The 21,960-nt window shown below is 45.0% G+C and overlaps 2 protein-coding genes across 2 annotated transcripts; one reads left to right on the forward strand and one right to left on the reverse strand.

Annotated features, from left to right (window-relative positions):
* Window positions 1–1,517: 1,517 nt before the first annotated feature.
* LOC128711968 (Krueppel-like factor luna) lies at window positions 1,518–18,886 on the reverse strand. Its single transcript, XM_053806859.1, has 5 exons — window positions 18,658–18,886; window positions 18,505–18,612; window positions 17,962–18,459; window positions 17,748–17,891; window positions 1,518–1,693 (listed from the first exon to the last, which is right to left on the reverse strand). Exons 1-5 carry the CDS (start codon window positions 18,884–18,886, stop codon window positions 1,518–1,520), a joined length of 1,155 nt encoding a protein of 384 aa, XP_053662834.1.
* LOC128711967 (TLR4 interactor with leucine rich repeats-like) lies at window positions 5,529–7,215 on the forward strand. Its single transcript, XM_053806858.1, has 2 exons — window positions 5,529–5,557; window positions 5,619–7,215. Exons 1-2 carry the CDS (start codon window positions 5,529–5,531, stop codon window positions 7,213–7,215), a joined length of 1,626 nt encoding a protein of 541 aa, XP_053662833.1.
* Window positions 18,887–21,960: the final 3,074 nt, after the last annotated feature.

Consider the following 21,960-nt stretch of genomic DNA (forward strand, 5'->3'; position numbering starts at 1 on the left):
TGTTGCTTAGAAACTAAATGTAAACATTTAATGGCCACGTGTGTATAAAGGAAAAATATTGTTAAAACTTAAGAGAATTAAATCTTACGACTAAATTGTCTAGAACGGTGTCAAGAAAAAATGAAACAATAGAAGAAAGCTAACAAATAAATAAGAGCTATGCAAGCCTACAGACGACCTACTTTTAATTAATTTTTATTGAAAATAAAACGAAATTATACATCAAACTAGAACATACTCATTGCTTTGCCGTGTGTCATTCCCCGTTGAAAAAAACTATGCCACTCTTCATGCCGGGTTATGTGAGGCGCTAAAAACATTAAAATCGTACACGTACACGTGTAAACAAATATTAAACTTTGAAGAGCTACAAATAAACGTAAACTTGTAAACAAACGATTAATGAACTAATGAAGAAAAAAGGACTTTAAACTTAAAACTTCGAACAAAAACATGAAAAGAAACACAAAAAGTCTTAAACATATGATGGTATTTATACAACAAAAACACGACCCCTGAACACATTAGAAAATGGGTAACTTAAAAGAAACCTTATGCAACTTCGTAGACTTACTCTATGTTTTTTTTGCTTCTTTTATTCCGTTTCTTGTTTGTTGTTCTTATGTTTACGTTTGTGAGTTTGTGGCTGTTTTTCGAACACAACGTGCAATTGGCCGTTGTTTTTGGTAAGCGACAACGTGAATGATCTATTGGCGCGGTTTTTTTTGTTTTCTTCTGCTTTTGTGATCGATATCTACCATTTTCCACTGAGTATACGTGAACGGATGTTTGCTTGAGAGTGTGAGTGGTCAGTGTCTTTGACGTCTTCCTTTTGTGTTTTTGTTTGGTATTTGGATTGTTTTTAAATCCTTTTTTCATGCCGCCATGCATGTTGGTATCGTACCGTTAAAATTTTGTTTTGCACAAAAATTTGAGTTTTCACTTTAGTCTCCCGGGGGGTGCGCATATCATAGTGAGGTGCGCTCTGGAATAGAAAGGCCACGAATCAACTGAACGAAAGCATAGCATGGTCTACAACAATAAAAAAAGAGCTATACGATGATGATTATAATGAGCGCTAAGCGGGCATGGGGACAAGGGAAAGGAAAACGTTTTCCCTCTTCTTACAGTGTGTTTAGCTTCGGTTATCGCCTTCCGTTCGTTTATAGCTTTTTTCCGTTGGCCTGTTTTTTGTGTGTGCGTGTGCCTCGTTATTCCAATTTCCCTTGCTCTTTACGACACTTCGTCTACGGTATGCTTTCGTTTAGTGTTAGTTTTTTTCCCAGTTTCATTTTCCTACATTTTCTATTCACAGTTATGTTTTTGCTATCGTCACTTGTTCGTTTAAAACTCTCCACTTACCGAATGGTGGAGAAACCACCCTTCTCATTTCCCAAAAAAAAAAAAAAAACGGTACGCCTCGCCACCCTTGCCCGTGTACCTGCATCGTCACAAAATGTTGACCGACCGTAGTGTAAAGCTCTGCTCGTTGTGTCTTCGACCCGTGCGTCTCGTGCTTAGGCGTGCCGTTTCATGTGTAGCGCGAGATGATCGGAACGCGAAAAGCATCGATCGCAGTGCCGACACTTGAAGGGTTTGGCGCCGGTGTGCTTCCGATAGTGGCGTGTTAGTTCGTCACTTCGGGCAAAGCGCCATTCGCATCCCTCCCAGGAACACTTGTACGGTTTCTCTCCTGTGGGAAACGAGAAAAGGAAGAAGAAGGAAATGTTAGGAAAAAAAAACGGTTAGCGAAAGATCATGATCGATGCAGGGCGCAGTACCTATTGTAAGACGTTACTAAATAGGTAGTAGTAAAAGGGTTGATAACTTTATGTTTTTGATAAATTTTTAAGCAATGGAATGAAATGAGTTCTTTAGTCAAAAGGTAAACAAACATGTTTTTCAAATTAAATGTGATGTTTTTTGTTATAAGCAGCTACACACCGAATGTTCTTCACAAATACCGTATGGTCTAAGCAGAACTGCTAAAAAGGTTTAGTGAATTGTTGTAATGCTTATTGTATAAATTATGGGATTTTTGCACTTAAGGCTGTTTAAAAGTGGAGAACATACTGCAAATACTTTCGGAACAACCCAAGATATGTTTGCTGCATCCCAAAGGCAACGCAGCACACCTCCAAACGCTAATGGACGCCCAAGGCGAACGCTGTTAGTGTATTAGTATTCTGGGCACGTTTGCGCGAACACTTTCGGACAGCGGAACCGTTGCAACCGTTGGCCCTGGGTGAGGGAATAAATTACATTTTGCCAACCGCTCAACCGACCCAAGCCTTCTGCGAAAGCATGGCGTGTGTGTGTGTATTTAGTAAGGATATTATGTAGGATAATTGCAGCATCGAGTGTTTGTTATCACATCATCCATTACTCTTTACCGTAATTAAAAATGTAAACGAAACGAAACTCCACGAAACGTTCAAATGGCTCCTTCATTATGATGCACCGGAACCAGGTTGTCTCTGTTTGCACACGGGCGAAGCGGGTAAACACACACACACACACATTAGTTTGAGAAATTGTGCGGTAATTCATTTGTTTCCTGCTGCACATCGTCACCGGTTAAATCGGTGTCGGGGTGTCATTCGAACTTGCCAACAAATTACTCCCTGCACATACAATCCATCCATCCTCATTGGCACGGGAAGCTAAAACACGAACCCGCTTAATATCGTCTGCATCAGCCGGGACGCATCAAGCTCATCTTCCGTGTGGTGGGTTTTATTGACCCAGGAAGTGCTGAAAAATAATGTCGATCCCGTTGGTAATGTCTCGCCCTGGCGCTTAGATGGCCTGAGCGCTGAATATCACTAATGGTGCATAATTCATTTTAATTGCAAGATGAAGACATTTATGGTGCCCCGGCAGTAGCCGAAACATTAAGGTGAGTGCACACACTTCCTCACGTGTGTTGAGATGCAGCAGGATTGCGATATGATGGATAAGCAGCACAGCAGAAAGAAAGAAAGCTCTGTGTTGCATTGACTTTAACCAAACCATGGTGAATGTTATCCCCATTTCGTAAGGTGCGAGTCAATAAAGGGCACATAAATTTGTTTTTAATTCAATCACTCCCGCATGGGAACAGAGATTCGCCGGTTAAACGGCGCAATTTGCTGGAGAACTTCCGTAACTGCGTAATGTGTATCGTGTCAGTAGTTTGCTAATAAATGTTATTTATGATTTCAATCATCTTCGCAATTTTCACGTCATGATTGGATGGAAGATACCGTTACAAGGTGATTGCAGAGGGAAGAAAAGAATTGTTGCCGGTACAAAGGGATTTTGCGAGGATGAAAGTATTTCTTCCGGGGAGATATCCCTTGTTTTTTTGTTACACTCATTAGCAAGCAAATAGACAATTTTCCTGACCGTTTTTCCTTTCTTCCATTCCTCTAGTATACATGAAGACACAAAACGAAGAACGGCAAACATTACGGTCCATAATTTATGCTTCCGCAAATATTACAATATCAAATGTACTCCTGCACTCGCCCAAGACGGTTTGCGTTGTGGTTTGAACACGTGGAATAAAAAAAAATGGAAAACCTCCGACATCCACCGATTGACCGGGGAGACACATCGGCAGTGCCCTCCGGTCGGCGTTAGCCACGGTAAAAGCATTCGGAAAACCTCTGTTTTCTGCTGGTGGACGCATGTTAATTGCTTCCTTAAATCTTTCCCGGTTTTACACGCCCTTTCGCTCTCGATCCGTCCCGGGGTACGATTCGGGACCGGCTTAATCCCATTATCGTAACTAATTACGTGTTTTCATTTGCTACAGCGCTACAAGGTATATAAAACATTACCGGACGCGCAGAAACACACAGGAACCATCCAGGAAATGGTGTTTCGCATCCTGCAGGTTAAGTGAAACCCGAAACAAGGGAAGTATGGTCGCCGACTGGAGAGAAGAACAAAAATACGTTGCAAACAGAACGGAGAGTTCTGGTGACAAAAACGGACTTTATCATGGTCACCACTACGGTGGATGGGGACAAAGGGTTTACCAAACCTCTTACGATAAAAGCATTTTATCACTGGCCGATAGATGGCACCAGGGTGGTGCTAACGGAACCAACATCAAAGCGGACAAGAATCCATGAAGGAAACCACAGCCAGAGCAGTTACTCGATGAGAGAAAACATCAGCAGATGGAACGGTTAAAAAACATTAACAGGATCCAACAGTCACGGCGACCGGTGTCAGAGATGGAGATGGAGCGGGTGCGAAAAGGATATCGTCCCGGCAAGATACATATATTTACATTTAGAAAGTTACCCTTTAACTAAATTATAGACATTAGAATTTATCTGATAACGAGTCACAGCAATGAGTCGGACACACCGGGACCCGCAGGGCAGGAGGGAGAATCGTCATTCGAGCAGTGAGGCAAGAACCCCCAAATGGAGTTAATGTTTATGGATGAACGCAACGAGTATTCTCGGAAAAAGCGTTTCCACCGTCTCGTGCAAGAACGGTAAGTGTGTGTAATGGGGTGCCTTTTTCGCACAAGTAAAAGTTCTTCTTACAGCCAAAACAGACAAAAAAAAAACACACACACACGCGGAAAAGCAGCTGAAACCGTGGATAATGTAATTATGGAAGTGCGCTGTTTCGAAAGTAATAGAGAGAGAGAGAGAAGAAACGAGGTGGACGCATTCGCATTACGCTTTCTCAAGAACCGCTTCGTTACTGTTAGTGTGGGGATTTGAGAAAATTGTACACGACAGAACACCGACTAGTAACAGCGTAAAAGGAAAAGGCTAAATAGAAAAAAAAAAACATTTCCTCACATTTTCCTTACGAGAAACTTTAGCTTTTCTTTGTTTCCACCAGCGTGTTGCTGAGCATATTGGCTGGTTTGCTGTAAGGTTGGAATTTACTTCCCCATTTTCCAACACTTCAGCTCTTTGGAAACGTGTTCGGAATGTATTGGAATCGGAAGCTTTACGTTACGCGAATTCTAAAGCAAGAAATTACGAGTTGTCTACTTCGACATTTCCCCAGCGCTCCCGGGTGAACTACGGTGAGGCGCCCGCCTCTGTAGTTAGTGTGGCGTTGTGGTGTCCAAATGAGAATGAATTACTATTGCGATGCAGCACTTCAAGCTGCTAACCATGTTAGGCTCAGCAGCAGCACGAAAGTACATTCGATTTCGTCTGCTTTCCGATGTGTGTGGGTTTGGTGGTGATTAATTACACGCTGTGGATAATTAAACGCATCTCGCATGAGTGGAGCATTTTTGTGCAAAAGTTCTAAAATCAGCGGTACCAACAGCGGAAGAAGTCATCTGTTCAATGTCCCGAGGTCACCCTGAATTTCGCTGGGTAATTCCAATGTACACGAGCATTGTTCGAGTGTCGTTGTGCTGACCAGCTTGATAACCTTTGCAGGCAGTAGGTGTAGCACGGCTTATCAGCGGCTGGCGCAGAATGCAGCATGGTTCTTCGCATCTAATCAGTACGCTCGGTGAGTTCCCGCGGGATAGTAAACAAACGAGCGGTTTGAGCATGTTGCCCAAGTGTTTGCTTCTTGTCTGGTAAGCGAAGGTTGATGATTATTTTAAAATTTCCTTCCAAAATTTGCTCTCAATCCAACAGCTTGTTCGCATCGCTCAATGGACAGCCGGCCGTAGCGAAGCCTCTTCATTTCGTATGCTCCGGACAGTCGTCACCGGGTGCGGGATGTCTTCTGAGTGGTATCAACATACGTCCAGAGGATGTCATTACGAGTCCACCGAACATACGACCGGCGAACGATCGGAAGGTAGCATTCCAACAGTCGAACCTTGCGTATCTGCCGCCGGGTTTGTTCGAACAGTTTCCCCACCTGGAACAGCTAAACGCATCCGGTGTTACGCTCGGTTCCATCCCGGCGGGCTGCTTCGATAAGGCCACAAAGCTTACCCGGCTGAACCTGGCGTACAATCGGCTGCAAACGCTCCCGCCGAAGGCATTCCACAAACAGACCGGTCTCGAGCAGCTAGAGCTCCAGAACAACACACTCGCAATGTTCGATGGATCGGTCCTGCCGGAAAATGCTCCCCTGAGGTCGCTGAACCTGTCCGGCAATGGACTAACCGAGATTCGGTGGGAACCGCTGAACAAACTCCGCACACTGGAAACGCTTGACGTCAGCAACAATGGGTTGGGGTCGATTTACGTTACCAAATCGCTGCGCGTACTCAAAGCAGCCAACAATCGTGCCAGTTCGCTCCAGACCGATGCGAACAATTTCATCTTCGTGCTGGAACAGCTCGATCTGAGCAGGAACGAATTTCGGGAGCTGTCCGGTGTGGCACGGTTCGCCAAAGTGACACACCTCGATGCATCCCACAATCAGCTGGAATCGTTCGATTTTTCCCTCGTCCGCAATATGCGCTCCCTGGTGGCACTGAACCTGGCGTACAATAGACTGTTCGCCGTCAGCACTACCGGCTCACCACCGACCGCTGCCGGTACGCTCGAGGTGGTAGACTTGTCGAACAACTTCCTGACCACACTGCCGTCCACCAATGCGAGTGGCGTTTCGTCCACCCGGAAGCTACACCTGGAAGGGAACGGACTGGTGAATATGGAGGTGCACGAAAATGCACTGTACTGGCCGCGGTTAAAATCGATCACGCTGGGCGATAATGATTGGCAATGCGAGTTTGCCGAGCGGATTTTTGCCATCCTGACGCGAAGGTCGATTGCGGTCGGCGGTGACGCTGATAAGTGTGGCCGGGTGGGCCATATCAAGAAGGGGCGGCTATGCTGTGCGGAGCTCAAAAATCCCTACCTCGACCGGTTGATAAGGACGCGCATGCAGATGGAGACTGACAAACAGATCCTCAGCGGACTCCCGTCGGTGGTAGGTGGTGTTGCCGAAGGTGACGTACAGAAGCGAACCGATCAGCTGCGTAAAGCTTTAACGGTAGTTAGTCATTTGCAAAAGGATAAAACGCAACTCGAGGCTAGCAATGTGGCACTGACGAAAGCTTTGGAGGAGGAGCGAGCGAAAAATAAAATGCTGCAGGAATCGGCCGGACGTCAACCGTCAGCCGTAGGTACATCGGCGGATGCGGCGAAGGAAAAGATCGATCTTCAGGCGGCTCTGGCAAGGTCCCAGAGCGAGGTGAACAGTCTGAGAGCTCAGCTGACAAAGTGCTCCTCGACAGTGAACACACGCACCGGACAAACGGTCATTATACAATAGAAGGTTTGGTAGGGTTCTTCCGCGCTTCCGAATAACAAAGCGCGTGGTGACGGATATCATTAAAAGAATAAATACTATCAGAATGCATGCTTATACCAGATCGCGACATATGGCGCAGAGAGTTTTGTTTGTAATGTCACAAGCTAATGGATATTTTTTTTGGAGTCTCAACAATTCTGAAACTTCTTATCATCCTAGGCATTCTGACGGTCACCGAGCTTGCGTAGCACTTAATTCGCACAACATCGTACAACATGATTGAAGAACCCACAGAACAACGAGTGATAGGGATGTAAATGGCTTTAAAGTGCTCGTGGAATAGCGAAGGAAAAAGTGCATGTAAATGAATTTATGCTCGGCAACATGCACTAATAGCAACATTTAATGTTTCAGCTTTCATCTGCAATCATTTCACACGATCGCGTCCAGTAGCCGCCACAACCCCGATGGGAAGGTACTGGTGCCAGTAAACCGTACCATTTATTACCGATCTCGCATTTCAACCGGAGCAGCATAGAAAGCAGCCAGCGAATCGGGAAAAGGGACCTGTGCCGTGTTGCGGCTGGTACCGTAGACAAGCGCACGGCATGAAATATGATTATCCATTAAAAATGTGATAAATTTTATAGACCGACTTGCCGACGACTGGTGGCGGATTACAGCAGGATGCATGAAATCGGAAGTAGACAGCAGAAATGCCTCGGCGAGACTTAGCTCAACACCATTAACTTCGGATCCCTTCTGGGAGATCACGGGCAACGGACGCAGACCCACACATAAACACACACAAGCGCGGAAGTGAAGGGAAAAAGTTTCATTAAACAGCGATATACACAGCGAACGATTTCTCACTATTAATCTCGGTGCAAATGAAGCTCTGGAGTTTGGTGTCCAGTTTCATTACTCTACGGGATTGAGCTTTATGTAGCCTTCGCTATCCAGCCAAGGTAGTCTAGCACTCCGTCGACTATTTTTCAAAGGAATCCCGAGCAAACGGTTTACAGTTTCGATTCACTTTTCAAAAGCAATTAAACGGTAAACTTTGACCCGTGGGTCGAGTTATGGATTCGGTTATAAATTATACCGTCATTCGATTTCGTGCGCAATGATTTCGCAAAAAAGGCGAACAGAAACTTTAAAAGCTCAACAGCTCGTTAAAGTTTCCTTTTCTCCCAAACAGCACAGCAAAACCAGGAACCAAAAAACGGGAAGCGGATTTAGCAGATCTCGCACCCCCCTTGGGAAAGGAAACGTTCTGACAAATTTCTCCTCCGAAACGTCAACCCCCCTTCAAAATCCAAAGCTTCCTTAAGATTGTGCCCTGCGTTGTCCCGGGGTCTAGCAAGAACACAAAACGCACCAAAAAGGTGGATGCGAATCGGTGGCTCAATTTATCCGTCGTTGCGCGGATCCTTCTGCTTAAAATGCTGCAATTTCGTACATAAATTATGATCTGCTTGCGATGTCCGCACGGCGGCAGTGTCCCAAAGGCACCCACGGGTTCGCCTGTCTTTTTGGAGAATTATGATGAAAAGGATCTGTTGGCATTTCGCTTACTTTGGCGCGCTTGTAGCGGCGCAATGCCGGATCAAACCCGCACACTCGTTGCGCACCGTTTCTAAAAAGTCACTTCTGTCCCATCTGTCCATCTGGTACAGCAAAGAATATCCGAAGCAAGCACCGCTGTGCGACATCCCTGGGCGGAATATAAATATTATGAACACGCTCAGCAGGGAAAGCTTTTCTTTACCCGATCTCGACCCTTCCGAATTTTGCCCTGCCGCAGTGGAAGGCTTTCGTTGCCAACCAGGATAGAACTAAAACCACGTGGTACCAAGACGTGGTGGCGCAAAGTCGATAGGCTCCAACCGTGACCGAGCCGTGTGGTACACGAACGCTGAGTGAGTTATGAGAAAGCGTGCTGTTTTAAGGCAATATAGCAATGTAGGAACACGCAAGGAATGCTTGAGAGCAAATTTTTAACACATTTAGCACTAAAGTGTGACAATTATTTTGGTTTGAAAAATCGAATTTGACATTCACCACATAAAAATGCCCCTGTTGGTATGCAATTTGTGTAGCATGTTGCGCACTCTTTGAAAAGGAAGCATGGAAATAAGCGTTAACCTTTCAATATTCCTTACAAAATGAATAGTTAAATGACGAGATATCGTTTGCTTAGCTCTTAACCATTGACATTATAAAACTACTCGTTTCGTGTAGATAAAAAAAATATTCTAGTATTCTGCTTATATAAAACTACTCTTTTCGTATAGTTATAAAAATATGCTAAGCTTATTTGAAAATTGAGGCTTCTTGAGAGAGATAAACATCAATGAGGGATTATTATTTTCCCCAGGGCCTCTGCAAGTAAATATCACCATTAGATTGGAAAACCCAACATTACTTCCTTATCGACTCAAGTCATCTTCCTTTGAAGATTATCCTTTACGTAAAGTCGATGGAAAATGACACCGAAATGCGGCTTTCCCGATGCACCACTATACTTATTTCTCCAGCGCTTCCGTGGTGGCAGTGCAGGAACTTGGTCCATTTGGCATCCGCTTACAACCAGCACCGTAAGCGAAGTGGCTTCCGATGAAAAGTGCAGGCAGAGACAGCCGCACAGCAGTAACATTACCAGGGAATGTCTTCCTGCCCGCAGCAGTTACGATCCAAAGCGAAAGGCTAAGAAACCGCCCAACTCCACGAGCGGTCATCCAATGGAAGAAAGCTGACAGAAAGCCGGCATTTCTCCATTTCCTTCCACAGGGATGGGTGGGGGGTGAGCGGGGCAAAAGTTTCCGTGTCGTATCTCCTGACAGCATCCGTAAATCTCCTTAGAGTCTGCCTGCTTTTGTCACCATCATTAATCGAGTTGGCGAGTTGGCCGGGGAGCCCTAACCAGCGGTGGAATGACCGAACGCTGCCTTGCCCCGGGAAAAGGGCTAATCTCTTCTTTATGGTGCTGTTTTCCGATCGTAATCCTTTTGAGACTAGGACCGTAGGACAGCTGCCCGGTCATGCTCGGCGACCGCCTTTTGTAAGTCATTTACTCGCGCGAAACGAAGGGAAGGCAAAATTTGATGCTTGAATTTTTGCTTCTCGCCTACTCCGGGTGGCTTGTGAGATGGAAACGAGAGAAAGTGTGAAGAACAGCCGTCTCCATTTTCTCGCACCAGAGTCCCCGTTCCTGGTTGGTGTTGGCTGGTGAAATTATGCTTAAATTTAAATTCATTGAGAAAATTAGGAGACGAACATTTAAGCTACCGGAAATGAAAGTGGATGAAAAGATTTTCAGCTCGGTAAAACAGAGAAAAGAAAAGGATTTCTTCTTGTGTCGCACTTTAAACAGTTGAAGTGAAGTTCTTCCAACTGCCATTGGATGAAGTGAAGTCATTGCAAACCTTTCGCTTAAATCATTGCACCATCGATTGATAACACGCTTCACGAAACACCATTGAAGGATAATTGCTAATTAATTTTTAATTAACATACAACTCAGCATAAAGCGCTGGACTGGCACAGAAAAAAGGGAACTGGGCAAAGGGAGTTCCAGGTTGCGAGCGAACGGCACACAAGGACCTTCAAAAGGAAAACCGTCCCAACGCGAAGAATTGAGTGTATTGAATAGTGGCGGAGTACACGGTATCGCAACCCGAACCCAGCTCACGGAAGGGCCACTTTTGACGTCACGCTTTACGTCTTACTTTTTCTTTCTTTGAGTGGCTGAGTGCCGCTTAAATAGAGAAGAATAGGAATAGGAAAAAAACGCTATCACGCAGCACAAATCAGCAGAATGATCATTCACTTCGTTCCGGTTGCTTAACGGTTAAGAGGAAATCGGCGTTTTAATCGCTAATTGAAATCCCGCCCTTTGTATGCCTCCAGCCACTCGGGATCAGTGGAAATCTGTTGCACAGTGGGAATAATGGAGGGCTTAAATAAATTTGGTGTTTACACAATTAAATTCCATGGTAATATTGTAACCGAATAGTAAAGTGAGAAATGAGAAAAATGAAGTAACCAAACAAATCTAATCACAATGAATATCGAGCTATCGATAGGTAATTTTGAGCCACGGATCTCATTTTCTTCAACTATGCGCAACGGGGGTTCGGAGATCAATTAGCGTGCTGTTGTAATGCTTGCTGTCTTTGCAAAGTACCCACCCTATTGCTTCCATTGTGCGCAGTAAGACATTCGGCTGTTTCTCTTTTCGTTTCTTTGTGGAGAACGATTGAGCGATCAATGGTTTCCTGCTTTGAGCCCTAGAATGCCACTGATTGCGTTGCCCAACCGAAAGGTAAAATGGTCCGATAGGGAAACCACCACCAAAACGATATGCTGGTGCCCGTTTTACAGCGTAAATCCTTCTGCAGTCAAGCACCCGGGAAACTCGGGCAATGGTGCTTCTTCCTTCCGAGGCACACATCGGGCGGAAATTGTGCCGGGTTTTGGCCATGGTTTCGGCTTGCAAATGTTAGGAATGGCACGAAATGGAATGGAATGGCACGGAATGGAATGGATATGAAAAGCATTCCGGTCTCGGGGTTTCGTCCCGTCCGTCACGGTGACCTTACCCCCCTCCAACGGTACCAACAGTATGTCCTCCCACAAGAAGTGTGCTCTGGAAGGCCTCTGCCCTTTGCTCTTTGCTGTTGATGCTGCCGCTGCTGCTGCTACTGCCGGTGGTGCTGGTGCTTCTAATGAAAAATTCAAAATATTCTATCCCAAACTTTCTGCTGCTGAACGTCGGTGTGTTAGCCAGCCGCTTTTCGCGCTCCATTGCACAGTGAACAAAGATGGTCCAATTTTTGGTTGCTGGATGCTGCTGGAGGCAAAACCAAGAGGAAAGGCAACTCTAGCCAGACCCTGGCCATGGTGGGTGGTTTTGTGTGCCGAGGCCGTGAACGTAATGTAACCTGAACGTAAAGGCCAAATTGGGACTTCAAACGCAGGTATGGCTATATGAGTGTAGGTGTGTGAGTTCTTTTTTTAGTGTAAAAGGCACGGATCGCCTGGGAAGGATGTTTGTGGAATGGAGAAAGCGTAGAAGAATGATAAAATTTCTCCAACAAAAATGCTGCGTGAAAATTGCAACAATCTGTTTGCGTGTTTCAACAGCAATCAAGTCAAGTCGTCCAGAACAGGGCACGGCAAATCCGGACGAGTGGTGCTAATGCCTGCAAACTTTCAAAGTTAAAATGGGAAATTAACTAATTAAAAAGATCACTTATTTATATTTTTGTTTCGAAATGATATATAGACATTAATTTTTTAATCCCTTGCCAATCCATTGCTTCTAATTAAACTTCGTTAAAAATACCAAATCAAGTGTAATCAGCACTTCAACGTTTCTAGTTGCTTGTCTAATGTATTAAACATTACTGATACAATACTTCTTCTATTTTTGAAAATTACAAAAATCCAAAACGATTAAAGTTTGTAAACTCAATGACGTCAACAAATAAGATGACGTTCCTGGTATCCATTGATACGCCCAACTTTCTTAAACTTGAGCGTCTCATCTATTTGGTTAAGAGCTCCTTTACCAAAACCTTTTTAATTTTAAGTAAATCCTTATTTAATTACAAGACAATTTTAAAGACATTTTAAATACTCCTTTAATCATCGAGTGCCCGGTATTAAATTGAAATTTAAAATATATTACACTTTGTGCAATATTGCTCCATGGTCAAGCTTTTTATAATCTTTGATGATTTATTTCCGGTGGAATTAGTATCGACAAACAGGCTGCCAGTATCGACTTATGATCTCGTGGTGTACAGCAGGAGGGCACTTTCACCACAAACACATACTCACATCTGCCCATTATCCTACGCTCTGCCGAGCAAATATAGCCACTCCACCGCTTGGCCATCACTGCTGCCCACTGCTTGGTCGGCGCCTAGTTGGGAACAAGAAATATGTCTGACCATTTAAGTACTCCCGTTCGACCTTTCCTTTTCGTTGCCTTCATCTCTCGCTTCACTTTTACCACTGTCTACCGCTGCTATTCCTTTGCGAACCTTTGCCTCGCATCCACATACACTATATCATCATCTGAAAGCGTCCGAAGGAAAATATGTTTCCCTCCGGGCTGTAAATGGCATTTTATGTTTTATGTTTAAACATTTCTGAGGTTAAATTGTTTCTGCGGTTCTGGGCGCCCTTACACGTCGTCCTGGCGGCACCGTGGTCTGGGTTGGTGAATTTTAACCAAACTTCCACCATTATTGCACCAGCGCTCTCGATTAGCACCAGGGACGTGCTATGCTGGGATGGGGAGGTGGTGGACCAACTTCCAGTTGGTCGAATACTCCCTACTACGCTCACGCTATTAGTACTATCAGACCACCACCATGTCTCTGAGCAAGTGAAGGGGCTGCCAACCAGCCGGGTTGGGGTTTTTAACCGTGCGAGACCGCTTTCGCCGGTCGTATTTCTTTACCATACCAGTGCTGCCACCGGCCCTACCCATTGGTGATGTTTAATTTTTCTAACGGCCTCCAGAATGTTTGGGCCCCTGTTTGTTGAACGAATGGACGCGGTGCTTCTGGGTCTTGTTAGCATCAGGGTCCAGTGTTTTCCGCAACCCCAAAATGATGATACAGTTCCCTCGGTGGAAAAGCATGCAAGTGTACGGCGCGCACACTGAAAACATGTTACCACATAAAATATGATTTTAATAAGCTTCCACGCGAAACGCGAAACACGATGAACTACTGCTGTTGTTTGCTGCTGCTGGACGCAAGACTGGCAAGACTTTCTTGTCCGCGTCTATACCACTGTGTTTTTGGCTTTCTTGCAAACACACATTTTTCTTCCTCATTTTACTAAATGTATGCTGCTTTCCAGCGAGCAAACGAAACGGATATTTTTCTGCTGCGTTCTACCACTCCGGACCATAAAGTTGGAGGTGTAGGGAGATGGAATTTATTGAAAATCTTGCTCAAGAATGAAAAGCAGTCCACAGAGTGCAGGCAAAATAACTCACCGTTAGTAATTTGCCCTGTTGTTTAATATAAAGGTTATTCGCTGTTCCGCTGTTAGCAACAGACAAAGTGGCTAAACGTGTGAGATTACGCGTTCCATTTTCCGAATCGACTTAAAGAGACTGACAAATCGTTGCGCAAATAAGTCAAACGAAGCAAAAGGGACCCTTTGTTAAAGAACAACTCTAAGATTTACAAATTGTATAATTGTTTTCAGAACAAAAGCAGTATTGTTTTTAGAAATTGATTCGTACTTGAGAAAATTATTTGAAAAATTATGCTTCTTAAAGCTTGTTAAAATGCTCTCGCACAAGAGTATGTAATTCTACGTATATATGAATTCATTATTCATGAATTCACTAAATTGAAGTTAAAAAAATAAGAAAATATTTTCAAAAATAGCGCCTTTAGAAATTTATTCCACGAACCACTCCATTTTTCACCGCAAACCTCCACCCGTGATGTGTTTCGAAGCAAATAACGTCTACTTTAAAACCCTGCCACCAACTGGGCGAGACATTTCTGCCACCATAACCCCGTGTCCTGATGGTACCCCCACCTTCGTCCATCGTATTCGCCCTAAGAGCGCAACCCTTGAAGAACTTTACGAGGATAATTATCGTTGTTTTCCTTGCGCGCTCCCAGCCGCATCGGTTCGTGTTTGGTCCGCTTATCGCTCCGAAGTGGATACACTTCACTTTAAACAACTCGGTTGCCCTTGTCGTTTCGGGCAAGCGGCTTTTTCAATCCCTCCCTACCGCACCGGTTGAAGCATATGGCCTACGATTACGTGCGTTCTATTTTCCGCGACTTCGTCCCAGACCCATTCGGCTGGGGCATGCCTGAATGGAAGCCGAAACCGTTAACAGTAGCCATCTTTTGTGTGTGTGTACGGAAGAACACTTTTCAAGCATCATCACTGGTACGGAAGCGTCAAGCGTACAGCGGAACCGGTTGAACCTACCAGCCATGGGTTGGCGGAAGCACTAAACTTCTTGATGCTGGTAGAAGTGAGCAGTGTGGCATGGGAAGCTGGGAGCCGTTCAAGTGGACCTGCCCCGGCGAAGTGATGTTCCATAAGAGTGATTTAGAGATAAGGCACGAGTCAAAAATTATTAGGATAAATATTTTGCTCCTTTTGCACTTATTGTGCGCTTGTTTAATGTGTGTGTGTGTGTGTGTCTGTAAGTGAGCTCAATGGGATCTACTTCTGTTGCCGTTCTAAGGCCAAGAACGACGCTTGCTAATCACTCCCTGCAGAGCCCCGTGGGGAAAATTATTTCGCTCCTTTTTTCCTCCGCCGATGATGGCTTTGGCTCGTTTTGTGTTTCCTCTTTTCCATGGCAACGGCGAGCCACCATTAACCCAGAGATACGAACGAAACGAGGATTAAACAGAAATTATCATTTAACGGCATTTTGGGGACCCATTATTCAGCACACCAGACACGTACCGCTTCGGCGTTCGGGGGTTCGTCGCTTGTGGATTTTCTTTTGAACGTAGTGTTCGGTTTTGGCGCCTTGGGTTGCGGTCTTCTAGAGCTTGCGCGACGTTGGTACGTGCTTTTGAAGATATGTATGATGGAACGGTGTCATTTGGGCATTTGGAAGGATGAACCATTTACTCCTTCTCTGATCTAGGTTGTGTGGGCAAGCCAGCGTGTTACCCGAAATTATCCACCCGATTGATAACATCATTATTGGGGCACACTCTTGCAGACCTTTCGAGTGTATTGAGATACATTCAAAGCGAAACAATCGTGTAGAAGCATTTCAAAGAAAGGCATAGCGACCCAGCTTTATCAAACTTGCTGATGTTCCACAGTGTATCCAGCATGAAAAATTCACCCGTTACGGTGTCTTCCCGTAACTATAAAGCTGCATTCTTAAACAGTTGTTCCGGCTGTAGTCGGCAAATTTATTGTTCACAGGAAGGCTCGTTCACCTTACGCCGGAGACGAAACAAAGAAGCTGTAATATTATTACGACCGTGTACCGCCCGGCACAACAACAAACGCCACCACCAGGGCAGCTCATTCTCCCGGGGTCAATTTACCCTGTTCCGAAGAAGGATAATAAATTGCAAAGGACTAAATAAAGACCGGAACCGGGTGCGAATGCGCAACCAGGAGACGCAAGAAGCGGAGCGGCCCTTGGGCTGTTTCTTATGGTTCTTGCTATTTGTAAACTGCAATCCGGGACAGCTTTCCTGGAGGGGTAGTTCGGTTCGATCGTTGCCTATATCGCACTCGAGAAGATTTTGATTGAAAGACCGACCCGTCCGACTCCAACTTGAACCAACCAACCGTGCTCACATCGATGATGAACTGACGAACTTTTGTCGTACCGTGCTCTCTGTCCATAGTGAATTGGATCGGGAGAGACGGCTGCCCTTAGCTGGCATAAAAGTTAATCCGGAAGCAAGCAAAAGAAGCAGCACTCCGCACAAGGCGATCCTTCGGTTTCTTCGGTAACCATGGACCGGAGCTGCTCCCGAAAGTTGTTCGGTAAATTAGTGAACCAGGTCACATAAAACGTGTCGCTTGAGTGGTGGTGGCTGGGTAGACTTGGCACAAAACGCATCACACATACACATACGCGCGTCGCAGTCGGAAAAGTTGAGCTAATTTATTCCAACTTCAAATCAACTTTCTCTGGGCCACCGAGCTCTGGGCTCTGCATGTTTTTTTTTGCTGTAGTTATCTCCAAATACCCCGGACGGATAAGGAAAGATTTTCTGTCCGGAAGCATAAATAAGTGGGTCCTGTTGACCGCATTTAAATCAAAAGGAAAAAAAAAACATCCCCCAACATACACACGCACATTCGGATGAGCCCGTGGTAGGAAGGTGGTAGCTTAAAGGGAAAACTTTGTCAACCAGCAAGCCGGCGGTATACGATTGATTTGAATAATTAAATCATGGTGCTTGTAATAAATACCACCGGTCGGTCGAAACCGTTGTGTCTTTCGCAAAAGCGTGCCTTCTTCAGTTGGCTAGACGGTCCCGGGGACGCAAGGGTTTTCTTCATCGACGAAACACGCTGGTGGACGTCAAGTTTTGCCTTTGAATATGAATCATTGATTAGCGGGTACACGCAACGGTTTAAGTTGCAAAGGGATGGGTCTATACACGGTTTAGGATCGCGCACATGAATGATCGACGCGGGAACTTGCACAACATACAGGAGAAACGTTGTGCTACTAATTTAATTGCCTAGTGTTGGTGTACCAAAACAAGAGAGAATAGATGATAAAGTTGTGTTTCGGTCGTAATGTGATTTACATTCGGTGGGCGATTGTATGGGATTGGTTTAATAATTTACTTAGCAAAAGGCGAAACAATGTGATGAAGGTAAAGCATTGGAAGGATCGAGATGTCTCCTTTGCTTATACCATCGATACAGCAGGGTCTATCCTATTCGATCGTAGAACTGATCGTTGTTGTTCTTGAGCATGTTAAAAGTTTTGGTGAATCTTGAAGGTAATCTACGTTTTTCTAGACTGAACAATTTAAATTGGCTTAATCAACACTAACCTGTATGCGTTCGCTGGTGCGCCTTCAGATGGGAGCTTTTCGTGTAGACCTTTTTGCAGCCGAGAAATTGACACTTGTGTATCCTTCGTTTCGCATCCGGACTGTGATCCTGTTGCCGGTGGTGATGTTTCGAGCTTGGTTGTGCTGCAAGAGGACGGAAAGATTAAACGTTTGGCCGCGTTTTGTCTGAAGGAAGAACATTCCCTCAACCTACCTGTTACATTTGGTGAGGCGGATGAGTTACGGTGCGCAATAGCCGCATGCAGCTGGGGACTGACCTGTATCACTCGCGTGACTCCCGTCACAACATTCTTCCCATTCGCACCGGCCACCCCGGTCGTCAACCGCACCACATGCGGACCGGCCGAAACACGCAGTATCTGACCACCTTGACGATCGAGCAGCGCAATCTCGGAGGCGGGTTCCTTCTTGATCGTGGTTAGCGTTGTTGAGCTCGCTAAACTGTTGCCAGTGGTGGAGGTGTTGGTGGTACCGTTGCTACCGGTTGTGGAGGTGTTCGAGTTGTCCTTGCTGAGATGTGACTCGGGCGATGAGGGTGGCGTTAGCGTCGGTAGCAGATCGTTCGCATTGCTGGTCGTCCTCGCTACGAGCCGCAGCTCAATCCCGCTCGCTTGACGATGGTGGCTGTGGTGAAGACTGTGGTGACTGCTGGTGTGATGATGATGGTGGTTGTGGTGGTGATTACTGCTACCTCGGTTCGTTAGATCTGTGGTGGGATTTGCTCGGTTCGTCGCACTGCTGTACTTGTCGCTCCGTTCATCCTGACTGTCCGATTCGGGATCTTCGTCCGGATCGTCGATCGGTTCTTTCTTCACCATCACCGCACAGCTGAGCAGACTGGTACCTCCACTTTGCCAAGGGTTCCCAGTGGCCGAGGGTGGTAACAAACCATCGGACGAGGAGGAGGAGGACGAGGAGGATAATGAGGACGATGATGATTCGGATCGCGAATCCGATGCACGATCGTTCAGGTTGAGCTCGTCGAAGCAGTACGGTTCCACCTCCACCTTCCACGACACAGGTAGCGGCCCAGGTGCGGCAAACAGGTCCCAGGGTGTATCGGTAGGAAGTTTTTTGTATTTCTGCAGCTTCGGTTCATCCTTCAGGTATCGCTCCATTTCGTAGCAGGTCTGCGGAAAGAGGAAACAAAGGGATGGATATGTTAACATCTACGAATCAACGTCAGTGCCAGGTTAGCAACGAATTGCGAAATTTGTTGCATCGTTGCTCGGTAACTATTTGATGAATTCCTACAATCGTTCGTTAAAAGATGAATGAACGGAATTGAGGCCGGGTACAACAAGCGAACGCAGTAAATGAAAATACTTTCTGAACAAAAGTTCGCCCATCGTGCATGGAATACAGCACAGGCACGCGACATGGCAACGGCAAGTAGCGAAAACGAGCAATGTTTGACGAGGTACTTCACATTCCAATGCAACTTAGTACTATCATTTTCCCATATTATTGCAAAGTGTTTGAAAATTGAAACCTCCCGCCACATGTCTTTCCCCAATCCACTCCGTTCCCTTCGTGCAATACGAAAACGGAGGACATATCAAATGATTCCCGGTGTGATCGGGTGTTAGTGTTGGAAAACTTTCGGAAACGCGTCAGATAAAGTAAAAATAAATGATAGCCGTGTCGTGTAGCTTTTCAGTATTTTTTTTGTGGCGAAAAAGTGGAATCTCTTCGTACGCTCTCTATTCTCCATCTCCATTTTTTTGGTAGTCAAAAATGCGAAAATCCCGAAAGTTTCTCCCTCGACTGTTTGCAGTGGAAAATGGAATTCCCGGAAATCATCCCGGTTTTTTTTTTTTCATTGCCCTGTCGCTCGCCCACGGATAGAGTGGGATAAACTTTTCCGATTTTCAGCACATCGCACTTTCTCACCAGCAGAAGCAGCAGCAAGTGTGGGATGTGCTCCGGTTTCCGTTTTGGGACGGAATTCCTTTGCTCAAGTGTGTTTCTAGTGGGTACACGAAACTCGAGACGCTTACGCTGGTGTAATAAATAGGTTCTCACTTTGCCGTCAACGGAACGGAAAAAGGCAAATCGAATGGAAGGTAAGTACGCCACCAACGATATCGGTGTGCGAGCGCGTGTCAACTGTAATGGATACATTTATTTATTTTCCAGCACTCCCCGGTTTTGAGTGCGCTGTGGTCATGGTCATCTTCCTTTATTTTTCTTGTGTAAGGGGAAAAGTCACTAAAGCAAATAATGTTTTCCACAACCACCACCACTTCTACCAAATCAGCTTGTCGCAGTGGCTAGTCAACAAACATCGGTTGTCGGTAAGTAAGAAGGAAAAGGAAGGAACCGAACGAGACACGAAACAAAACAAGACAAGTACGGTAATGCGCAACAGGGTGATTTCGAGCATTTTCTTGCGACGGAAGCATTCTCTTCAATTCCAAATAAAAACAATATCAAAATTAAAAACAAGCTATGAATACAATTTATGCCGACGGTGGCGGATGCAACGAATACGCCAGCAACGGAAATGGAGGAAATAAAGGCCACGGTTAAGTACGGAAAAGTGCCGCAGGCAAAACATCCCACCGGAACCGGAGTGGAGGAAACGCGAAAGCTCAAACGCACGCGAGTCCATCCCGGCAGGTTGGTTGTGTGCGTGTATGTGTGCAACACTCCGCGAGCGCAGGGAAATCTGTAAACTTCTTAATTACGAAATACTTTTTACTTAAGCACGCCCAAGCGTCCTCCTGTTGGGCATACGTTTCGTGACGTTCGTGCGCCTTCTCATTTTTTCTTTTTTGGGCGCAACATTCCCATGTCGGATTTTTGTTATTTTTTCCTTGTCTGACGGAAGGAATCAACTATGGAAGGGACCATTTGTGTACGCATTTCGAGTGAAATGTGGGTACCGTTATGAAGGTTTTGCTCCGTTCGCTTTGGTTTCTCGCTCTCTTTCTATCGACCGACACATTCGGATGCTGAACAATAAAAAGTTTGACTCTGGCAGAAAATCCATCCATCCAATCCTGGCCACGGCACCATAATGTGTTCCATCTCTCTCCCGCTCTATTGCGCCTAATCTTCCGTCAGAAGTACGCGGGAATTATGTATATTTAAATTTATTTAATGGGAAAATTTACGTTTAATAAAATCTACCACCCCGATTCCGTCTCCTACTCCTTTCCCCCTGCTGAAAGTGCCAAAATGTTCCACCGGTTTGACAGTTGACATTTTTGTGGGGGGTTTTCGGAATGTGCACCGGTGAAGATTTGTTCCGTCTCGTCAATTCGAACGCTTTACGGTAAGCGAGCTTGGGCTGGCGTTAGAAAAATCAACAAAAAACAAAAGGTAGCAAACCGGTAAATGAAGAGATTGTTAAGGAGTGTGAAAATTATTCCACTAAGCAACAACGATGGCACAAAGTTGGAAGTACGCGAAAGGCGAGCCAGCAAAGAGTAGAAGGATGGAGGCGGTTTTTTACGTGCTATTTAGTAGCATGGGGATTATTTGAGGTTGAATGTATTTGATTTGAATTCTTTGTTTTACGGCTTTGCTTCGATAAATGGTTTTCGGTTTGAGATGTTTTCGTTGTTTATTAATTTGAAAATTCTTGCACAAGCAGATGGGTGCAACATGCACGTTAAAAGAACGGCTTGGCAAAGCTGCATTAGTTTAAGCTTTTTACCGCACGAGAGTGAAATGAAATTATGTAAATGAAGCTTGAATATTGAATTGAAGTATCTAATAATTGCTGAATAACACAAATGTGTTGACCTATTTGCTTTCAATTCAACACAAAAAAAAAACTTTAACTGTGTTATTAATCGAAAGCGAAAAATAATGAATGTTTCCTGGAAATCAGGAGAGAAATAATACTTTCTCCCACACCACACCACTAACGTCAATACAGGAATCCGAACTGATTTCGGCGTGTTAATAAACGATTGATCGAGTTTTGCTGTTTAAAAGTCCATAACGTATCGATTGCAAACAAGCGCCTATCATAAAAGGGATGATTTAACATTTGACCATTAAAGTGTTTTGATGCAATCCACTAATGTTTACGATTCATTGCAGCTGGTTCAACAGAAAAAAACCACACACTAACGCCACAACAAAAAGCGCATAATAGTTAAAGGTGGGTTGTATTAAGTATCATTCATGGTTTCTATATTTTATGGACATCTAGCGGAGGTTTGCAAATAGCGGACAA

The sequence above is a fragment of the Anopheles marshallii genome, chromosome 3 (genome assembly GCF_943734725.1).
Source record: "Anopheles marshallii chromosome 3, idAnoMarsDA_429_01, whole genome shotgun sequence".
NCBI classification, from domain to species: Eukaryota; Metazoa; Arthropoda; class Insecta; order Diptera; family Culicidae; genus Anopheles; species Anopheles marshallii.

Bases quoted from the DNA above. Each gene is read 5' to 3' on its own strand.
- LOC128711967 (XM_053806858.1), top strand. From the start codon at position 5,529: ATGTTGCCCAAGTGTTTGCTTCTTGTCTG. The intron at 5,558-5,618 runs GTAAGCGAAGGT...TCAATCCAACAG, and splicing joins AAGTGTTTGCTTCTTGTCTG to CTTGTTCGCATCGCTCAATG.
- LOC128711968 (XM_053806859.1), bottom strand. From the start codon at position 18,886: ATGGAGCGATACCTGAAGGATGAACCGAAGCTGCAGAAATACAAAAAA. The intron at 18,613-18,657 runs GTTTGTTACCAC...GGCAAAGTGGAG, and splicing joins CTCCTCCTCCTCGTCCGATG to GTACCAGTCTGCTCAGCTGT. The intron at 18,460-18,504 runs GTGCGACGAACC...TAACGAACCGAG, and splicing joins ACGGAGCGACAAGTACAGCA to GTAGCAGTAATCACCACCAC.